This window comes from Cornus florida, unplaced genomic scaffold (assembly GCF_030987335.1).
Source record: "Cornus florida cultivar Cherokee Brave unplaced genomic scaffold, ASM3098733v1 CherokeeBrave_3.0.0_Hap2_Chr07, whole genome shotgun sequence".
NCBI lineage: Eukaryota > Viridiplantae > Streptophyta > Magnoliopsida > Cornales > Cornaceae > Cornus > Cornus florida.
In genome coordinates, this window is record NW_026775577.1 from 18,492,689 (window position 1) to 18,515,471 (window position 22,783).

A 22,783-nucleotide genomic window follows, 5' to 3' on the forward strand; every position below is an offset into this window, starting at 1 on the left:
CAGCGGTGCGATGGGTTTGATGGGGAAGACGAGTTGCAGTTGGTCTTCTATGGTTCTGGTGGCTAGTAGCAAAGGGATGATTACGTCTGTGAGAAGCTGACGGCGCACGGCTGCTTAAATTTTGTGCGTGAGTTTGGAAATTGTCTAAAATGATAATTTTACATTGAATGAATTTTTTAATATTATTTCATTTTACTGATAAGAGGGTATTTGTGACAGCATTGGTTTTTCAAGCCAGTGCGTTCTGTGATGAACCGAAAATTAACCCGATAGCGGATCCAGATGTAGAAGTAAGAAACAAGACAACGGTCTCCCAAGGCACAACACACTTCTAAGACACTTTGATGACCTTCCAGGAGGTCATAGAACTCAATGAGAACTGACGCGAAAGCAAAAGATTGAAAAAATAACAATTAAGCCTATAAGGGCAAAATAGTCAATTTTAAAAATATGGATTCGGGTGCCACCAAGCATACCGTTGGAAAGGCAATGAAAAACTAATCAAGATGGACTCAAGAATTGCATAATTCGAAATCCGAATGAAGGAGAAACGGCATGACGAAGAAAAACGAGCATTAAAGGCTAAAAGGGTAAACTAGTAATTATCCAGGAAGATCCGGGTGTAACCGAACACGCCGTTGGAAAGACAGCGAAAATTAAGTCAAGTTCAAAAAAAATTCACTGATTTGGAGTTCGGACGAAGGAGAACGAGCGAAAACAAAAATTGACGTTACGACGTCAAGATGGGGCACCACGAGCACCCCACGAGCATCCCATGAGCATCTTGACAAGCACCATGACATGCTGGGAAAAAAAAAAAAAAAAAAAAAGATTCAGCCAGAAGTGAGAGCCGAAACGAGGTCTGAAACAAATTTTTTTGAAAAAACACGAAGAAGAAACTCCCCTTAAAATCAAGTTTTCTATCCGAATTCACGAAAGAAAACGAAAAAAAAACTCACTGTAAAATACCCAAAATGCCCCTAGATCAGAAGAGGGTCAAGATGGCAAAAAACTGCTATAGAATCTGTCCACATCTGAGAGCAAAAAGGGGCTATCAAACGAATTTTTCTGAAAAAACACAAAAAATAAACCCCTCTCGAAATCAAATTTTCTACCCAACCACGTGAGAGAAAATGCAAAAAATACACTGTGAAATGGCCAAAATGCCCCTAGATCAAAAAAGGTTTAAAACTAAAAAAATGCAACTTTGCATCAAGTATGCATTTGACCCTAAATGCATTTCTTGGTTGAAACGAATATGCACACAAGTGTAATAAGTGATTTTGAGCGCACGGGAATAGTCTGCGGCTCCCGAAAAGGACCGATGCAAAATCCAACCCCCTGACGGCCAAATATGAGAAAAATGGACTTGAAATGGAAAATTTGAAATCCAAAAATAGAAAATGGAGTCAAATTACTGTTTGGCCCTTGTTCACACTTCATATATGATTAATGAGACTCTATGAAAAAATAAAAACGGAATTCCCACACCCGATGCAAAAGTAATGAAGCAATGACTTATGAATTTTCAAGATTTTCATAACATTTCATGAAATCAAGAATTACATAAGATGTACTATAAATATCATTGGCCTCCGGCCTCATCTCACACAAGTCAAATACATCGTAAAAGGTGTACTTATGTACACATTACATATATGGAATCAAAGATACAAGTTTAGACATATAAGATTACAAAATGACATTTCATGCTAACATTTGCATGAAATGGAAACTTAAAAACTACAAATCATTCAAGGAATGATGAATATCACGAACCAAGTTTTCGTACCTAAAAAATGTCCCTGATAACTTTAGGGTGGGTAACATAAAGCTACTCGTGAGAAATGAGCAAGTATAAACCTAGCATTTTACAATAATATCACCTTAAGGTGAAACATGTTAAAGGGGTTCATGCCACCTAACGTCTATGTCAAAATGAGACTCAGGGAGCATCCTGAGCTACCTTAGAGTATTTCTAGCATAAGCCTCATCATTCATGTAATTCAACAACATAGAAGCACATAGTATGACACAATAAGACATAGGTATTCAAATTTCTCAACTTGGAACCTAAAATGCGAAAACAACCGAAACGGTTCATGCCACCTAACGTCTATGTTCCAAATGAGTCTAAAGAATCATCTTAGGCTATATTGAACAATTAAAACACAAATTACAATTTCAATGCAATTTAACTAACATTAGAACTTCTAATACAATGCATTAAGGCATAGATTATCAAAGTTAACAACTTGAAATCTAAAATACAGAAACAACAAGTTATAACAATTTAGTACTATTAACTTGTATTGAAAAACAAGGCATGCAAGTATACTAAGCACATGTATACTACACCTAACTGAAATGTCAAACACCACATCACAAGTTATAAATAATCTATATTAAATAACTTGGAATTGAATGCGAAATCAAGTAGTAGCGGAAAGATAAGAACATACGGTCTCAATGACCAAGTAAGCTGATATCGAGTTACTAGCCTGCAAGGTAATACTGCACTAAACCCGGAATCAAACCGTATATTGGTGTTTTAGGGTTACTAGCTCTCAGGGAACCACCCAGTGCGCACTATATGTTGTAGGAGGAGCTCTCATCCCCCATACTAAAGCCATGCCCTAGCCGTAACATATTCCAATGTCCATGTAAGCTTTCTTAAAATCAACAAGTTGTGTATCAAGGCATATTACATATACTCAATACACTTAATCAACTACCATGTATAAGCAAGTCATGTAAAAATACACAATACATGTCATATGTCTTCAAGCTACAATGGCATACGACATGTCAAATATATATATAATGTGCATATAAGCAAATTAAATTATAACTTTAACTCATGAAATACCATTATGTAATCATACAATAAGTTCTAAATTTATAAATTAAGCATAAAAACAACAGCAACGCCTAATTACCTCAATGGAAGCATATAAATGGAATTTAATTAAATTCAATAATTAAATTCTCAAGATTACAAAGCAACTCTAAATATTCTAAAAATAATATAGGTCGAAGGTTATATCAAGACCTAATTTAATATCAAGTCACAAGCTAATTCTACCTTAGTTACAACTAGGCAAATTAAACTCCATACAAGAAAATAATTAAATAAGATTTTCTAAACTCATTCAAATATTCTCAATTTAATATATGTTAAAGAACATGTCAAAACATTATTTAAAATCAAGTTACAAGTTAATTTTACACTAGGTACAACTGGGTGAATTAAATTTCATACAAGAACATAATTAAATAAAGTCTTCTAAACTCATTCAAATATTCTCAATTTAATATATGTTAAAGAACATGTCAAGACATTATTTAAAATCAAGTTACAAGTTAATTATACACTAGGTACAAGTAGATGAATTAAATTTCATACAAGAAAATAATTAAATAAAGTCTTCTAAACTCATTCAAATATTCTCAATTTGATACACGTGAAGAAACTTATCAAGAAAATCATGAATACCAAGTTAGAAATTTTATCAAGCTAATGGATTTATTAAATAGGTTTTAATTAATTCTTTTAATTAAAATCTCTAGATTTCAAAACTCATCCAAATGCTCTCAAATTAAAGTATGTTATATAACATATCAAGACTTGATTTAATAACACGATACAAGTGAATTTTATGTAAGCTACAATCATGATAATTAAACCTTCATACAAGAAAAATAATAAATGAAAGGTTTCAAAACCTAATCAAATATTCCCGATTTAATATATATATATAATTATATGGCATGCACATCAATAATATCAAGTCGGAAATCCAGTTGAGTGAATAGTACAGTTGGAATAAATTAATTAATCAAATTAATTAATTATCTCTAGATTTTAAAACATCTTTGAATACTCTCAATTTCACATATGTTGAAGAGTATGCTATGGCCTAATATAATATGACATCACATATTGATTTCAAACTAGATAAGGCCACATGAATTAAATTTTCATTCAAGAAAAATATTAAATAAAAATTTCAATACTTGTCCAAATACTCTCAATTTAATATATGTCAATGATCATATGAAAGTGTAATATATTATCATGTCACATGTTTAAACCAAGCTACAATCAACCGGGAGAATCAAATCTCATACAAGAAAAATAAATAATAAAATTTCTAGATTTGATACAAAGACATGTAAATGAGTTGTATAAGCATCAATATCATACAATACATCAAGAATATAAAACTATAATACCCCTACCTCAATTTGAGATGAAATCTTAAATCCCCACCGAAAGAAAAGTGTTCCGACTCCTACAATACTCCTAGGTTATGTCGGGGACAACGAGAGAAACAACTTTAACCTTTGAGGTACCATGAAAATCTAAACTCAAACTCAAAAGTGGTCAGAAATGGATTCTAATAAAGAGGAAAGGTAGAGCACAACGAGGCCTACGATAAACGTTACGGTGGAAGACAAAATACAAAGGAAATCAAAATTGGAGAAGAAGAAAGAGTGGTGGCAGCCCCTTGAGCTCCCACGGCTACCGGCCAAAAAGAGGAAGAAGATGATGAAAAAGTGATTTTTCACTTTAAGACATTCTATTTATAGCAAAACCTTAAAAGTGTTCCGAAAGGGCCCCGCCAAGCCCGGAAAAGTGGAATTTGAGCAGACGAGCTCAAATGGCGAAACTCCATGAACAAAAAAGAACCAAGATGAGAAAATATGAATAAAAGAAGAAACGGGGTCGAAAATTAAGTCTCGAGCAGAGAGATATGCCCCGAACAAGTTCGGCGGCAACCAAGGTCAGAAATCCTTGAAAATGACCGAGAGGAAATTCTAAGAGTATACTACTCAAAAAAATATGAAAATGATTCTCGTACGAGGATTCAGACTCAAAATAGGTATTTTGTAATAACTTTGGTTAATTGCACAATGGCCCTTACAAAAAGGGTTAACTGCAAAACTGGCCCAGAATGAAAATATCTTCCAAAAGATATTTTTTTAAAAACCCCTGGAATAAAATATCTTCAAAAGATACTAATGAAAAACACCCCGAGAAAAGAAAATGATTCTGAAGAATTATGCATCCATACTTCTATGGACACCGGGAACAACCAGAATACTTTTCTACAAAAGTAAAGATACATATTTTGTAGAAAACACATAGAATGAAGATACGTGAAGTTAAAAACCAACTCCGAGTATGAAAAGTGAGGTTGTGACAAAAAGTGACAAACGAGGAAAAAGACGAAAAGTGAATAGTGTCCAAAAGGTGAAAATATAGAAATGACTTGGTCCTTACAGGAAGTTGTCAATCCAAACGAAAGAGTCTCGGAAATCATTTTCAAGTACTTGAGATGACATCAAGTGACGAGAAACAGAACTCAGAAAAGAAAATTAAATGAAAAAAATTTATCCGTAAAATTTGAGAAAAATGAAAGGGAGGAAAATGATCGAGTCATTACAGTATTAATGTTTTTTTATACAAATAATTGGTATTTGCACCAAATTGATAGTATAAAGAGCCCGATTTTATAACACACAAGGACTTTTTTACACTATATCGATGGTGGAGGAATTTTTTTACACTTAACCCCCTATATTGTATATATGAAAAATATGTGATTTTTGGAATAACCTTTTCTGTACTTTTATTACGAAAAGTTACATGCATTCAATACTATATTCTACTATTAGTCATGCTTTTCAATAAGATACAACATAATAACTTTCATTTATTCAATGTTAATTATTTTTAATATTAATTTTGACACTCATTTTAGCATTCAACGTTACATTCAAACATTTGCATTAACTCATTAAGGTACTATCAGTCTACCACAGGCTTGGGGAGACTTTTAATAGTGTCTTATTACAATTTTGTTTTTGGGAGGTTCTTGAATTTGTAAAATTGTGGTTCAGAACCGAATCGAATTGGTCTTACAGTCGGTTCGGTTCCATAGTCTAACGATTTCGATTTTAATTTGTTAAGAACAGTTAAAATCGATTCGAATCCAATTTAGTCTGGAACAGAATTCAACCAAACTGTGTGCGCTCCTATTCAACCCCATAATTAAAATTAGGGTTAAATGCTCCAACACCTCCTCAAGTTTGTCTTTATTGGTCACAGATAAAACTAGTGAAAAAAAAAGCCTAAATGTGATACCCCCTAATTTCGGAACATGGGTTGATCAAGTCCGCGCACAAAATTAGGAGATATCAAAACAATTAAAGTATTTAAACAAGCACAGAGTACAAAAAGAAATAAAAAAAATAAATAACTCGCTAAAGGAAAATCTTTTAAATAATAAATCCATTAATAACTCTCAAATGGTTACAACTCGGGAATCCCGTAATTCAAGGACCCCTTAACCAAACTCCACTATCCAGAAATTTCATCACTACATACTGAAGTAATAGTATCCTACTTTGAAATAAAATAGAAAGAATGGATAAGTCTTCCAGTTACGGATCCTCAACCTTGAGACTTGGAACTTCTAATAACCTGAAAAAAATAAATCGCGGGTTAAACCCTGCGAGCAAGTTCACTCTACCAGGCGTCTGAAAACCAATAAGCATATCATCTCTGATCAAAACCAAACCTAATAAAGTCTTTTTATCTTTAATATACAGTGATATACATATATATAATTGATTATATACAATATATCTACACCATCTATAACTAGGTGCATTAAATTCAAAACCATTATCAATGATTAAATAATAATCATACCAAGTCCAATCCACAATTTCTTCTTAAAGAAACTCCTCTAACCTGAATTCCGTCATAGACAACAATTTAATAATTTAAATAATAAAATATATTTAAAAAAATATTATATTAAATTCCAAAACCAATAATGATTTTTAATTATTTAAATCACACAGACACTATCTAGGCTTTAACAATTCATCTATGTCACCATCAGTATTATTTTATTAATATGTATAAAAATAATACACTAACCTGTCAGTACTAGACTATTCTAATTTAAGAATATCTAATCATATACCAACTTATACATACAATAATCATAGATGATATATTTTAATCATCTAACACATAGCAATATAATTACACTTTGGCAAATCAACCATACCATTATAAATATATTTATTTATATATTGGCAATTCAACAATGCCTCCTTTAAGTATGTTTATTTATACATTGGCAATTCAACCATGCCTCCACAAGTATATTTATTGGCAATTCAACCATGCCTCTACAAGTATATATATTTATACTAATAAACTAGCAACTCATCCATACTTCCTATGTATGTATTTTATTCATACAAATACTTAGACAGCATATTTACACCTATAGTAAATCATCCATGTACAAATTGTAGGCTCAACGATAACTAATTTATACATAGATATAGATATCTTATGCGGATTATAAGCACATTCCTAATTTAATAACCAGTCTATCCAGATACATCAAATGAGAATAACAATACTAATAATCTTAATAACATACATATATATACACATATATTATATAATATATATGTGTATAATCTTTCCCTAATAATCCTTGATTATTTAAATTCTGCATATATATATCCTTTCTTCCATACTAATCATAATTTAAATAAATCATATACACACGTATGCAATTATATATATATATATATATATATATAGATATATATATATTCACTTCCTTCCGTCTCGTAATATTAATTAAGTATATTACGCGAATAAATGAAACTAAAAATATCGTAATAGCATCCTACAACCCTCAAACACCTAAGACACCTCCTTTACTAATAAATGTCAACATTAACACGCTTGAAGTCAATTCTGGGACATCAACGGACTCCACAGCAACCTCCCGGAGCATCAAACACAACTGCACGCGCTCCCACGCGCCGCCACACTCTCCCAAACACATCTCACGCACTTCCACGCGTCACTCTTAGTTGACAGCTGTCTTCACGCGCACCCACGTGCGGTACACGCGCTGTCACGCGCCTGTTCCTTCTTTTTTGCTGATGTGGCATACTCTGGTTCGCTACTCTCCTCTCTACTACGTGAGCGCACCTGCACCGGATCAGCCGCTCCCTATCAGCGCATCTCAGCCCTCCAAAACATGGGCGCACCATACTACTGTGATCATCAATACATCGGATCATTTCAATCATCATCCTAATGAATCAGCGGCCCAGATCTGCATATAAACCTATCCACTATGCTCGCTACCACACTTGATTATCCACCATTCTTTATTGCGCCGATTCACAGACCTCAATTGCATACATATATATGTATACATAAACAGTATATGTATATATATAAATTTTCCAACCAAAAATATAGAAAAATTAATTCCAATAAATTCCTAAAAATTTAGAAAAATACCAGAAATTTTTTTTAAAAATTTCAGAAATTCCAGAACCATAAATAACCCCCTTGGGTCAAAGATCAAGCATAATAGTTGATTTTTAAAATAAATACAACTTATGCATCAATAATTTAAAGTCCAAATTTAAAAGAAAAATAAAATATAATAACTCATTCTTTTAATTAATCCAATCTAACCACGATTTAATCAAATAAAATAATATTAATGCTTTGATTTATCTGTTCTAATCACGATTTAAATTAATAATTTAATTAAAACCTTGATACTTAAGGTGAAATCCTTATAAGTTCTAAGAGGAAAGATAGAGAAGAACTCGCCTGAAGGTTTCGAAACGAAACCGACGCTTCAAGCTTTAATTATCTCTTCCAATTCCGACGTCCTCCTTTTCAGATCCGACGTCCTCCTTGTCAGCCCTTCTTCTTCCTCTCTCTCTGTCTCTTTTATTTTTTTAACGTGTAAAACCTTTAACCCTAAAGCCTTATGTGTATTTTTATACACCTTAAATTCCAAATCATATTTCAACTAGTATTATGAATTAAAATAATAATCTTTAAATAATTTATATCTATAAACATATATTATATTACATATATATATATATATAAATATATATTCCTTCCATAATTAACTCATTAGTTAATTAAATCATATATACATATATATATATCAATAAATATATATCTATATATATCTTTCCATAACAATTATTAATTAATTATATTTATATATAATTATATATATATATATATATATATATATAATTAATACAAAAGTGATCATTTAAATAATTAAATAACCACGGGCCTTCATTAATTAACCCAATAAAGTTTCATACAAGCCCAAGACCACATCTTTTGGTCCAACTTTCCTTAAGCCCAATCCAATTAATTTAAATAAATAAGATAATTAATTAAATACTGAAATTAAAATAACTAATTACATGAAGCACATAAACAAACAAGAATTTACAACTAAGTCACACAATACCAATAAAATCAACACACCAATAATTCAATCAATAATCAACCACACAAACAATCAATCATTATACATAATCACGAAATATAATTCAATTAAAATAAGATAATTAATCTAGCACTCAATAAAATAAAATAAATCATTGAAAAATAAAATAAAATAATTAATCCTAATTAATAAATCCTTTAAAAATATTGGGGTATTATACTAAACCTCTCCTCAGGTTTGGTTAATTGTGCCCTGACACCCCTTTCCGTTAGTTGATAGTTAGAAAAGTCAAAAGTCAAATAATTAAAAAAATATAATACTAAAACTACCCTTCCCCAATTTAAGTAATTTTAATTTAACACAAATATCAACCTAAATTAACTTAGATATATTATTTTAATTTAGGCATAAGCCATGAATCAAAGAAGTACATGTACTATATGTGTAAGAATTTGGAATACACCCATGATTGGACATATCCTGAAAAATCCGAAAAATAACATCTAGTGTTCCCAATCTGGTTTCATTCATGGTTTCTTCTTTAAATCAATCCAATGAAATTATTATGAAATTGATTTTGAATCATTATACACAATTTAGCTATTAAGCCAACAATATAAATCGACTACAATATAATTACTAATTAATATACTTTATATAATATTCATAATATGATGTCATCGTTTTTCTCTATTTATTTCATCTTTTTTTTTTCTTTTTCCTCTGCCTTCCTTCATTTTATGAATTGAATCATATAATTAGTTTTACCACTCATATGCCTCAATTAAACATCCAATAATATATTAATATAATTTCACAATATATTTAATATATGTTTTAATTAAACATCCAACTAAATTAATGGAAAATGAAACTAAAAAAATCAAAGTCTGAATCATCTATGGCTTAATTGGTCTCAAACTCATTTATGACCTCATACATCTCATCTTCACTAGTTAAGGGTAGTTTTGGCGTTATATGTTTTATAATTAGTTGACTTTTGACTTTTATAACGGTTAATTAATGAACGGGGCTGTCACGGAAAAGTTAACCAAACCTGAGAAGAGGTTTAGGCCTTTTTATTTTCAGTAGTTTAATCTGTGAGCAATACAGGTAAATCTAAAAGGGGTGTCAGAGCATTTAATCCTTAAAATTAATGAAGGGTCTATATTTTAAGAGACAAAATAAGATTTGAATAAACCTATTCTTAATTTCAAACTATAAAATCTATATGATACGTTGAGGTGAAATAGATGTATCATTCACAGTAAAATAATTCGAACTGATATGATGACTAAGATCATTAATGTAGTAGAGTTTAGACATAGCTTGTTTGGTATTTGCAACATTAAGGCCTCTTGAATGTGGAGAGCGTAGTAGCATTTTTTTTGTAAAATTTGGTAGAATTTGAGCCAAAATGAAGATTTGTTGACTTGTGGTCCAAATTCTAGGCAACAGACCCGTTTTAATGGTTCTCGGTCTCTATTGTAAGAGCATCTCTAATGCTAAATGCCATTTCGGGCTGCCAAATCTATATTTTGAGAGGAACTACATTGTCAAAATACTATATTTTAGCAATTTTGCTCCAATGGTGCATTTCATCCAAAATGCTATATTTTAGCACAACAACCATTCTTTTCAACTATAATTCCGAAAGTACCTTTTTCAACTACCAATTTTCAACACCAATTTTTTTTTTTTTTTTTTTGTGCGTATTTTATTTAGTTTATTTGCCTTATTAAAAATAAATTAAAAATTAATTAAACTTGTAAATTATATAAAAATAAATGGGTAAACTTGTCATTTACACAACAAACAAACCCTATCAAAACACCACAAAGGCTCCACATTTGTTATTTTTCGGCCGATCTAGAGAGAGAATTTCCAATCCCCAATTTCTTTATCATCTCTGTCTCATGGATCTACCTCTGTATCACCACCCCAATCTGATCTCTTCTTCTGACTCACCATCAACACTACTTCCCTTTGTGGAACCCTTATGCTCCCTCGCAATCTAGTCTAGAAACTCGGCTACTGCAATTGCCATTCTCTGTCGGTCCTTGTTGTCTTCATCGCCGCGCTTGTGGCTCTTACTCAGTTGGTCTAGCTAGGGGCTGCGGTTTTCTGTATCTTTTCTTTTCTCTCTATCTCTGTCTGGATCTAGCAACAACATGACCATTTTTTTTTCTTTTCTTAAATAGTTGAATATATGAAAGTTTGTGAATTTTGAGTTTAAATTTTAGATACGTGTAAGGTGTTGGATGGGTTTTTGAATTGTTGGACAACTTTGGGTTGAAATTATATATTATATGTGTGTGTGTGTGTGTTGGGGGGGGGGGGGGGGGGGGGCGGGGGGAACAACTTTTGGATTGAGATTATATATTTTTGTTGGAATTTCAATGGCATGATGGCAGAGAGCTTCGGAACGGTTGCCGGCGAGCAAGGGGAAGCTCGGATGAGATGGGCAAGCCGTGGAGTCAGTTCCTTTGACGTGGGAGTGGAAGTCTGATTTTTCTTCCTCTGGTTCAGACATTTTCTCGGACTACAGTGAAAGGGAGACAGACGGATATGATTGAGGAACGGCGTCGTATGAGAAATAAGAGGTCTGCCAAAAAATTTTGACAGCCTCTATATTTGAGAGGAAATTTGAAAATCTCAAAATTTGAGAGTCCAAATGATCAGAGCCCATTGGAAAGCTTTGTTTTTTACTCAACTCTCATATTTTGAGTTTGAAATCTCAAATGAGAGAGCATTGGAGATGCCCAATACATATGAGGATGCCATGACTTGTATTTTTAGCGCCAACGAGTAAAAATACCAAAATCAAGTGAAAAAGGGTAAAAGCTTGTATTAGGGTTTAGAATTGAGATCTGTTTAGTTAGATGAAAATTCATAGTAAAAAGTGAAAGCAAATAAAGCATTATTGATTTATCAGGAGGAAAAAAAAAAAAAAAAAAAAAAGAAAAAAAAGCATTATTGTAAATTAATAAAATTTCACAAGAAATGTATTTTTTGTTAAAAAAATTAGTTGATTATGAAAAATTTCTTTCGCTCAAAATTTTCTATTTCTTTACTATTGTGCTTAAAAAAAACCTCATTTACTTTCTTAAATACTATTTCGATGAAAAATTTCTTTCGCTCAAAATTTTCTATTTCTTTACTATTGTGCTTAAAAAAACCTAATTTACTTTCCTTTCTTAAATACTATTTCAATCTAATAGATTGAATAAATTAAAAATCTGGTTTTTTTTTTTCCTGTAATTTTAAATTAAAAATCTGTATTTAGTTGTATCCTGTGATTTTTCATTTTATTTTCATAGTATATTTATTATTCAATTTTGTGTGTTGCCATGTTGTCACAACAATTAATTATTTTGGTAATGGATTGGCTTCAGTGGTGAAGCCCTAGACTTAGTGACTCATAAGGTATTATGTCTAAGGTTCCAATCCTTTCAAGTGACATCAATTCCTTAAGAAAAGCGACCAAATCCGGAACATCCCATTATCGAAAAAAAAAAAAAAAAAAAAAACGTTTATGATGTCATTACCCTCCTTATATACATTTGTATTTTCTCTTATACCGAAACTTGTCTTCATTAATCAACTCCAAAATGGTTCCACATTCTTAATGCTTGTTTTTGTATGTGTGCATATATATTTATCTGTTAAATGCTAAATCAATGTGAATGACGTTTGTTATAGTTCAGTTAGTTCCTGCCTAATACTCACAAGGTTGGTGTTTTTTTCTTTTTCTGTTTTTCTATTACCCAAATAATGTTCAATGATTTGCTGTGTGTTTGGTGCATCATTAACTTGCTTTAATCGGTTCAATAATAGCCCACCTTACCTTTAACTTGGTTCCACTAATCGTTTGGATTGACAGATTTAGAGGGATTTGGAGAGAAAAGAAAGGAAAGAATAGTGATGAGTGTATTTAGATGGGAAGAATATGAGAGAAAAAAAAGGATTTGGAGAGATTTGAAGGGATAGCAATCCCTCCAAATCCCCCATTTGGAATCCCTCCAAAATTGACAAGATTTGGAGGAATTTGGAGAGAAATGGAGCAAATTACAAAAGGGGCAAGAGAGTTGAGAGACAGCCGGTTGAAGCTTTGATTTGTGAACGGCGACCGAACTGGACTGGAATAACAGGTGATAGAAACTGATGGATATGGGTTTTGATTTTTTTAACAATCTGAAATGATATGCGGATATGGGTTTTGATTAGAGTTGCAGAAAGAGAGAGAGAGAGGGAGGTTGAGAAGGAGATGGAGGCTATTGGGGGGGCTGAAATATATATATATATATATATATATATATATATATATATATATATATATATAGTTTGCAGTTGCAGAGAAAGAGAGGGGGAGCGAATTGCAAAATAAGAATTATAGACCTTGATTAGTCGATTTTGGAAAAAAATTTAAAGTAAAACCCATACATACAAGTTAGCAGTTGCAGAGAGAGAGGGGCAAGCTTGAAATATATGGGTTTTGATTTTTGGAACAATCTGAAATGATATGCCAATATGCAGTTGGAGAGAGAGAGAGAGGATCAGAGATAGAGGTAATAAGAGACTGAAATGATTTTGCCCTACTAACCTAACCAAAAAGGGTAAGATGGTATTTTCATTATTATACTTTCCCTTCTTTTCTCTCCTTTGTGTTATCCAAATAACAATATTACCAATTCTTTTGTTTTTTCCTCTCCTATCTATCCAAACATGAATATAAATTATAGCTATCATTTCCTTTCTTTTCTTTTCTCTTATAATCATTTCCTTTCTTTTCTCCTATGTATCCAAACGAAGCCTAAATGTCGTTAGCTTACTTTATATAGTCGAAGTTCCAACTCTATATTTAATTCTCAAAAATTGAAATTATATTTAATTAGGTAAATTGAATTATATTGCTATGTCAATTATTAGGTTTGGCTTAGTTATACCAATTTTTTAGTTGTCAAGTATTAGGTTTACCGCCTCAATATTTTCCTTTTTTCTTCTTTTCCTTTGAATAAGTGTATCGGCACCATAACACACTCACCTTTCAAATCAGGAATGCGATTTAAAAGCAATACCTCACCATAACACACTCACCCTTCAAATCAGGAATGCGATTTAAAAGCAATACCTTAAGGACTTACCTCCTGAATTTCTGTCAACGCCAATATACCTATGGGGCATCTCAATATTTTACTTCAACTTGCATAATGTAATACCATTGACAAATTTTAGAATTCTAGAGTATAATCTTTCAGTATATATATGTATACAGGGACGGACCCAGCAGGGGACTAGGGGGGGCAGATGCCCCCCCTGAATTTTTAATATTTTCATTTTATACCCTAATGTTTTTAAAATTTATGAAAATGCCCCCCCTAAAATTACAATTCGCCCCCACTGGATTCTTTTTTTTTTTAGCATTTTATACTTCAAATTTTGATAATTTATGAAGATGCCCCACTATAATTATAATTTGCCCCACTGATTTTTTTTTTTTCATTTTATACTTAAATTTTTTTAAAATTTATGAAAAAAACCCTACTAAAATTACAAAAATAAACCCATCATATAATTTTATACCCACAAATTAAAAATTCGCCCCCCCTCACCAAATTTTCTGGGTCCGTCACTGTATATATATATATATATATATATATATATATATATTCCTTGGTAAATAAACTTGTTTTAAAGAATTTTAAAGTAATTTTTTATCCTTTTGAAAAAAATTAAACATAATAGTTTTAAAGTAATCTTAAAGTTGCAAAAATATGAATAGTCATCTGTCGTGAAATTATATATATGAAGCTCTTTCAAAAAGTCACGTGAGTATTTTTAAAAGTCACATCAACGTTGCTCTTTTTTGTTTTTTTGGCGAGTCACATTAACTTTTTCAAGTATTACATTAGTATTATAAATTTTGTCCAATCACATTTATATCGGACCAAACCCATAAGCGGGACGGCCTAAGAAGAGAACCAAGCCCATTTACTCCCAACTTGTAACCCAAGAAAGAGAATTAGGGTAACAAGCGTACTAAATAAAAATAAGGAAAGAAAAAATGTGTTTGGCGAAAAAGAGAAACTTTCCATCATTAGAAAGAGAATTTTCCTTGCATCTACAGGAGCTAACGGCTCTTAATTTAAGTATTATTTAGGGGAGGGAAAAAAAACCAATATATGTATTTTTTTTTGGCTGATTTCTGACCCAAATAGGCCATCAGAGCTGTTGCATAGTTCTCTGGTACCTTCTTTTTCTTTTTCTTTTTTTTTTTTTTTCTTCTCAAAAAATATAAATAAATAAAAATTTGCTTGCACGCCTCATCGCATGCCCGTGATCGCCAACTGGGTTGTTGGATTCCACAACCCAAAATTTGGGCCCACAAAATAGAGATCCCCATTGGACTTTAATGGGTCGTCGAATTCAACTTGGGCTCACAGAGACTTGGTTCCGCGAGCCCCATTGGACCTGCTCTTAGGCAGGTCAGTTCGGGCTTGCTCGAAGGTGATGGGAGAGTTGAGCAACTTTTATGGTTTAATAATAGAGGAAGTTACAAATGTACAAGGAAACAAATACAGAAGAATTCAAAAATACTATGAGACAATAAAAAAAGGGTTAATTTAATAATAATTTAAAAAAAATTTAGGCCTTAATTACTATAATATAAATACTCATAAATAAACCCATAAAAAAAAAATTTAGGCAAATAATTACAAATACGTCACTTTTCACTATTCATAAATATATGTATACTAAATTACCCTTAAGAACCACAATTTAAAACATTTACTGAATAATGTAAAATCTATACTGAATAATGTAAAACTTGTACTTAAGCAAAGTAAAACCTTTGTTAAATAATGTAAGACGTACACTTAAGAATATAAAAATCACACTTAAACAAAGTAAAACTTCAATGCACTTAAGTATTGCACGACCATTAAAAACTGTATGCATTAGCAAAAACTGTATGTCTAAGTCTGACAATAGGTATCATTAAAGGTAAGGAAATTCTAGGAATAGAAGTACGTGATAATCTACTCACACAAATCTGAAGTTTTAGGAAAGTTTTTTAGGTTTGGGTTTGGGTTTAAATTGTTCAAACCCACCATAATAGGCCCAACCTAATTTACATAAAGAGGAGCCTAAAATAAGTCACAATCTCTGAGAAAAGTAGGAGCCTCACAAGAATTATGAGACTTAGAACTAAACCTGCTATTAATACATCCTATTATTGGTCGGAAGCCATGCCCACAGTTTGGAGCTTATTTGGTTCCTGGAATTCAATCCCATCCTTCCCTTCATCCTCAGTTTTATGACTTTCAGTTCTCTTCCGCTCGAGGAAACCAACGAGTCCTTCAAGAGAGACATCGGCATCATTGCTCTTCATGAGTTCCTCTGCAACTTCTGCAGGAGTAACATTCGTTGTCACCATCAGGTCTTCGATCTGTGGATAAAGCCGATGGCCGCAGCCATGGATGTCAAGGTAATTGGAGGCCAAGAACCTGAATCCATGAAAGGTACAGTAAGACATGTGAATGTGCATATCCATCCGTCCGGGGCGCAACAAAGCAGGATCAAGCTTTTCTTTGTTGTTCGCTGTAAATATGATGATCCTCTCATCCCCACAGCTAGACCATAGACCATCTATGAAGTTCAGTAGTCCAGAAAGTGTGAACTGTAGAAAATATAAGATGATCAAGAAGTTGAAGTGATAAGATCAATAGCATAGAGCACATGCAGGAAATATATGATTCTTTTTTATTACTATTGTTGTGACAAGAAATTCAAACACACACACTTCTATGGGACTTGAATTCTCAATATTTTATTTTTGAATGTAAAAAAGTAACACAAACCTACAATCTTAAATGGTATAAATATATGATATTCAATGATTCAATAAGGACCTTTAGACTCGGGCTATAACATAAACTCTCAAACATTCTCAATCACCTACAAATCACAAAAAATATAATTTAAAATATGATTCGAATTTAAAATATGATTTGAATTTAAGGCATCTGAGATAGTAACCTTAGATCTCCACATAAGACCGGCCCTAGGGCCTGGGAGACCCAGGCAGTCGCTTAGGGTCACCAATTTGGGCTCAAAAATTTGTATTATTAAGATCTCTCAAAATTTTGGGCTTCATATTCACTTCGAACCTCAAAAAATATTAGGCCAGGACCGGCTTGCCCCTACATCTGAGCAGAACCCTAGCGGAATAGTAACAAATAATGTTGAAGTCAGTTTACTCTTCTAAACTAAAAATTTTAGGAAAACAGCATATATAGTAGTATGTTAAATAATTCTCTTTGCAAGACAAAAGAGGTAACACTCAGAAGTAATGGTAATTGAACTTAAGTATGTATAATGAGCTATGCAGTTAACCATGCTTTGCACTAAGAGAGGCAGTCTAGTGACACTTTCCCTCCTTAATTTTATACAGAGTAGTAGAAAATTAAGAATTAAAATTTTCGATCACAACGAGTGTGTTACATAAATGCGCGAGTTTTATTTATTATTTTTTTTCTGTCGAAGGTTAAATAAAATAAATAAATAAAACATGTTGCTCTTTTTGGGATTTTGAGGAGGTAGAAACAACATATATCATAATAGTTACAAACATGCAAGCAAGTAGAGATGGCACCAAAACTGACCTGCGGATTAGGTTTACGTTGTTCAAAACCTACTGGCATAATCAAGTGTCTATCTGGCAATTCCACACTGCAATCAATATCTTCAATCACAAGTATGGATTTATTTCCAGTTCCAAGCAAGATTTTTCTCAAGTTTGAGTCACCCCTTAAATTCATGAGCTGCAAATCATACACATCAAACTTGAGGTAATTAGCCATGGCTGCAATCAAGCTCGATTTCCCGGTCCCCGGAGGGCCATACAACAAGTAGCCTCTTTTCCAAGCCTTGCCCACTTTCTTATAGAACTCCTTCCTCTCAACAAACCTATCGAGATCATCGATCACAGCCTTTTTCGAGTCCGGATCCATAGCCAGTGTGTCAAAGGTTGACGGGTGTTGCAGATTGATGGAGTCCCACATCATTGGCCCATGATGAAGTGACAAAGTATGCAGTTTCACAACCTTCTTTTCATCCTTGATGGCCTTTGCTTTGTTGATTAAAAATGGCAAGTAAGAGTCCAACACTTTGTCCTTCTTGTGTTGTTTGTCAAAACTTAGCTCAAACAGTTTCTTTTCACTGAGACTTGTCTCACCATCAAGTCGACGACCATGACCAGCTATCCTACTCTCTGATTTCTCATGAATGAACTTCCATTGAAGCTCAATCCCTTCGAAGAAATCAATAATCTTCTCACACTGTGCGAATTTGACTCTTAAATTGCTCTCTTTTGGGCCTTGGAAAATCTTGAGCCGTTCGGCGTCGGGACTGATCTTCGTGCACAAGTAAGTTTCACAGGCATCATAGACTATATTTGGGGTCATACCATTGCTGTCTTCAATGATAAAAGTGACACGATTGGGTGGAGACTTGAACAGAAAGTGTTTGATTTTGGAGAGGACAAAGGATTGGACTTGGAAAGGCACAATTTGGTTGAACATGGTTTTGAGCAACATAATTGAAGCAGACAGTGAAGCATAGGCCGTGAACAATGAGGATGATGAAGACATTGGATTCATGCCAGCTCCCATGGAAAACATGGTGCCAATCACTTGTATGATGAGGGCTGAACACGGTTATGCTTTTACAGACAACAATAAGAGAAACCCTTCTGATCAAGAAAACTTATATACCAATTATTAGGATCAAATCCAATTAAATTACAATGTCAATTAAATTACAAATTGACAAGTATGACCCCAATTCATCAATCAAGTGCCAATTGAGGTTAGGATGGTCATTTTACTTCTTTTTGATCAACCAATCCATTTCCCAATCTCACCATCCTAATCAGAGTGACATGGCAAAATTGTCTGTTTGTGGAGAATGTTTCTGAAATAAGTCTCTCAGAGGATTAACGGTGTCTTTAATTGCTACAGCTTTTGAATTTTGAACGAATCTTTCTGCCTAGTGATGCTTTTTTCCGGGAGAAGAGGATTTGACAGCGTCCTACTTGGATGTTTGTCGCTTTTGCTATAGCTTTTGAATTGTGAACGAATCTTTCTACCTCTAACAATGGCATTTCAATTTTATTTTTCCATTCTCGTACATTTTAAAACCTTATCTCTATCTTTATTTCTCTCTTTACTTTTAATTTGCTTTGTTTCTGATTTCAAGTGCTCAGGACTGGTCTGAGCTTTAAAGCTTCAGTGGAGTCTTGGCTGGCAGCAAAAAGGAAGCTGAGATGCGCGCAGAAAGTAAAGTTAGTCCAGCGTCCTTTGAGTTGCAATCGAAGTGGTCTTATTGTCGGTTCGGTTGCATGATCGAATGGTTTCGATTCTAAAATTGTTTTGAAATTATTAAAATCGATTCAGTTTTGATTTAGTCTGGAATCGCATTGAACCGAGCTATGTGCATACCTATTCAACACCCATAATTAAAATTAATGGAGTAGACCCATAATTAAAATTAATGAAGTACTTCATTTTAAGAGACAAATAAGATTTGAATAGATAGACTTGTTCTTTGATCTATAAAATTTAACAAGGGTCTCATAATTTATTGTACTTAGAAAAAGGTGCTTAAGTGTGTTAGTGCATTTTTTATTAATGAAAAAATAAAAAACTATAAAATCTATATGACGTGTTAAAGGTAAAAAATTATTGTTTCCTTTGTATTAAAAATTACTTTTGCTCAAAATTTTTGTGTTTTGTACTTTTTGCCATCCAAACTAAAGTGCTTATAAAAAACTTCATTTCCTTTCCTTTCTTAAATACTATTTCCATCAAATTAAATGGAATTAAAGTGAAATCTTTAGCCATCTTCAACCATGAATGTAGTCTGTAAATTAAATTATATTAAATCTCTGTGTTTAGTTATATTGTGTGATTTTTCATCTTATTTCCCTTGTATATTTCTTTTTCAATTTTGTGCTTTCCCATGTTCATTTGTAATTTTCTAGTAATTTTCTAGCATTACACTCCTTATATTCATTTGTAATTTTCTCTTATACTCACATGAACCTTGTCTTCATTAATCAACTCCAAAATGGTTCCACATTCTTAATGCTTGTTTTTGTATGTGATAGGAAAAAATAAACCTAACCTATCTTGATTTAACGATAGAGGCAACTAAGTGTTTACCAGTCGCCAAATCTCTTCTACTTTTGAAAGATAATATTTCGTTATCAAGGATAACGATTTCCATTGGATAAGTTCCATGTGATAAATTTCATGGGATAAGGATTATGATATTCCTTTATCAAGAATAAGGGAAATGACGATAAATAGGAAGACGATTCGGGAATAAGGTACGACGAAGAAACTATTATTAAATCCTTGTCTTTCTTTTAGACCTCCGGTGACTAACTTGATCGTCAGAGAGCTTTTGGCAGGCACCACACCGGTGCCGTCAAGATTCATCGATCTTCTACTCTCTTCTTTGCAGGAAAACGGTGTCGTATCGAACCGCATGGATTTCACCCTCAACAGTTGGTGCCGTCTGTGGGAACGACGATTCCTTTAAATCAATTACTCGGTTGGGTATATGCACTTGTGGTCCAGTATGGTAACTGGAACAGAAACATCGTTGCAGGGATCCAGTCAAAGAGAAGGGTCAGGTGAGTACCCAGACGTCCCGAATGACCAGGAACGGCTTGCAGCGTTAGAACTACAGGTCCAAACTCTGCATCAGAGTATGGACCAGTTGATCCAACAAAATGCAGAGATCCTGCTACATCTTATCCTAGCGGGACCACCACCTCAACAAGAATTGTCCGACCCATGTCCTCCCAATCTGAATGATGGGGGACAACACGAGGAGGACCGAGAAAACAATCCTTCTCACAAGTTCGTGGCAGAACAAAGCCAAGTCGGAAACCGACACAGAGAACCTCCTTCCCCGCCTCCGCGGAATCCCCGATCTCAAACAGGCACAACCTTCTGTGTTAAGGAAAAGACAGAGAAAGTTACCTATTTCGACCTTCAAATCGAGGATCTCAAGGCTAAAATGGAAGATGTAATGCAGGCTATGAAAAGGAAAGGTCCTAAAGCCATAGATGACCTGGTGCAGAGGACCAACCTACCATTCAGCCCCGCCGTTATAAAATGCCCCATGCCTAGCAAGTTCAGGATGCCCTAGTTCGAAAGCTTCGATGGGACCAAAGATCCCCTTGATCACCTGGAGAGCTCTTATGCATTTGCACGCCATGCCAGATGCAATCATGTGCCGAGCTTTTCCTACTATACTTAAGGGATCGGTAAGAGTTTGGTTCAACAAGCTGAAGCCAGGAACCATCAACACCTTCGAAGAACTGAGTAAACAATTTGTAAGCCACTTCATTGCAGGTCAGAGGCACAGGAGGCTGGCCACCTACCTGCTTACCGTGAAGCAACAGAAGGGCGAGTCGATCCGGGAATACATCACTCGATTCAACACAGAGATGTTGCAGGCAGAAGAGGTGGACAATAAGGTAGCTTTGACCGCTTTCATAGGAGGACTCTAAACCTCCAGATTCTTGTTCGCCTAATCCAAAGAACCTCCCACCAGAATGGCAGAGTTGTTAATCAGAGCACAGAAACACATGAATGTTGAAGAAGCCATGAATGCACGAAAGGGAAAGGAATGAGAGGACAAGAAGAGGTTAGCCCCTCTCACCAGGGATGAAAATGATACTAGCTATAAGAGATCATCTTCAGCCAAAGCGATATGACATATAGTGAGGAGGACTCAGATAAGTATACCGACTAACAATCTCACAGCTGGAATTAGCCTTATCAAGTCATTCAAAATAAAGACTGGGGGCATCTCAGTTCATCATTTCACATGTTATTTTATTTTCCAATAAGGTTACCATCCCCATTAAGATAGATGACCCTCAATTTTTACACGATAAAATATTACGTTTTTAGTTACCTACCTATGTGGTAATATTAAGCTCATAGTAATCTATTTTTCTCATTAAAGGAACCAAAGGCCAACAACGCATTCCTCCCTCATTAAAGGCACAAGAAACCGATTACTTCTTTTACACAGAAGGGTGAGAATCTTCCTTCATTTACTAGAAAGACGAGACGACTACCTCTCGTATTAAATGGATCACCCTCCTTCAGACTACACCTCTTTCCCCCCATAAAGGAACGAATGGTTAACTTCATCTTTTGCCCTCGGTAAAGAGACGAAGGGTTAACTACTCCCTTATTAAAGGGTGAGCTCACAACGCTCGAGCAAATCTATTTCCCTTATTAAAAGAAGTAATCATCAAGCATGTTTAGCTCACTAAGACTTAGTATTCTCGACGCTTGACAAAAATCTAATTCCCTTACTAAAGAGACGAGCTGGGTGAAGCTCGTAAAACCTAATTCCCTTACTAAAGG

The 22,783-nt window shown here is 33.6% G+C and overlaps 1 protein-coding gene across 1 annotated transcript; it reads right to left on the reverse strand.

The window, feature by feature from the left end:
* Nucleotides 1-16,298: 16,298 nt before the first annotated feature.
* Nucleotides 16,299-19,093, reverse strand: LOC132266670 (AAA-ATPase At5g17750-like). The gene is made up of 2 exons (XM_059767611.1): nucleotides 17,993-19,093; nucleotides 16,299-17,007 (listed from the first exon to the last, which is right to left on the reverse strand). The coding sequence occupies exons 1-2, from the start codon at nucleotides 19,007-19,009 to the stop codon at nucleotides 16,561-16,563; spliced, it is 1,464 nt and encodes a 487-aa protein (XP_059623594.1). The 5' UTR covers nucleotides 19,010-19,093; the 3' UTR covers nucleotides 16,299-16,560.
* Nucleotides 19,094-22,783: the final 3,690 nt, after the last annotated feature.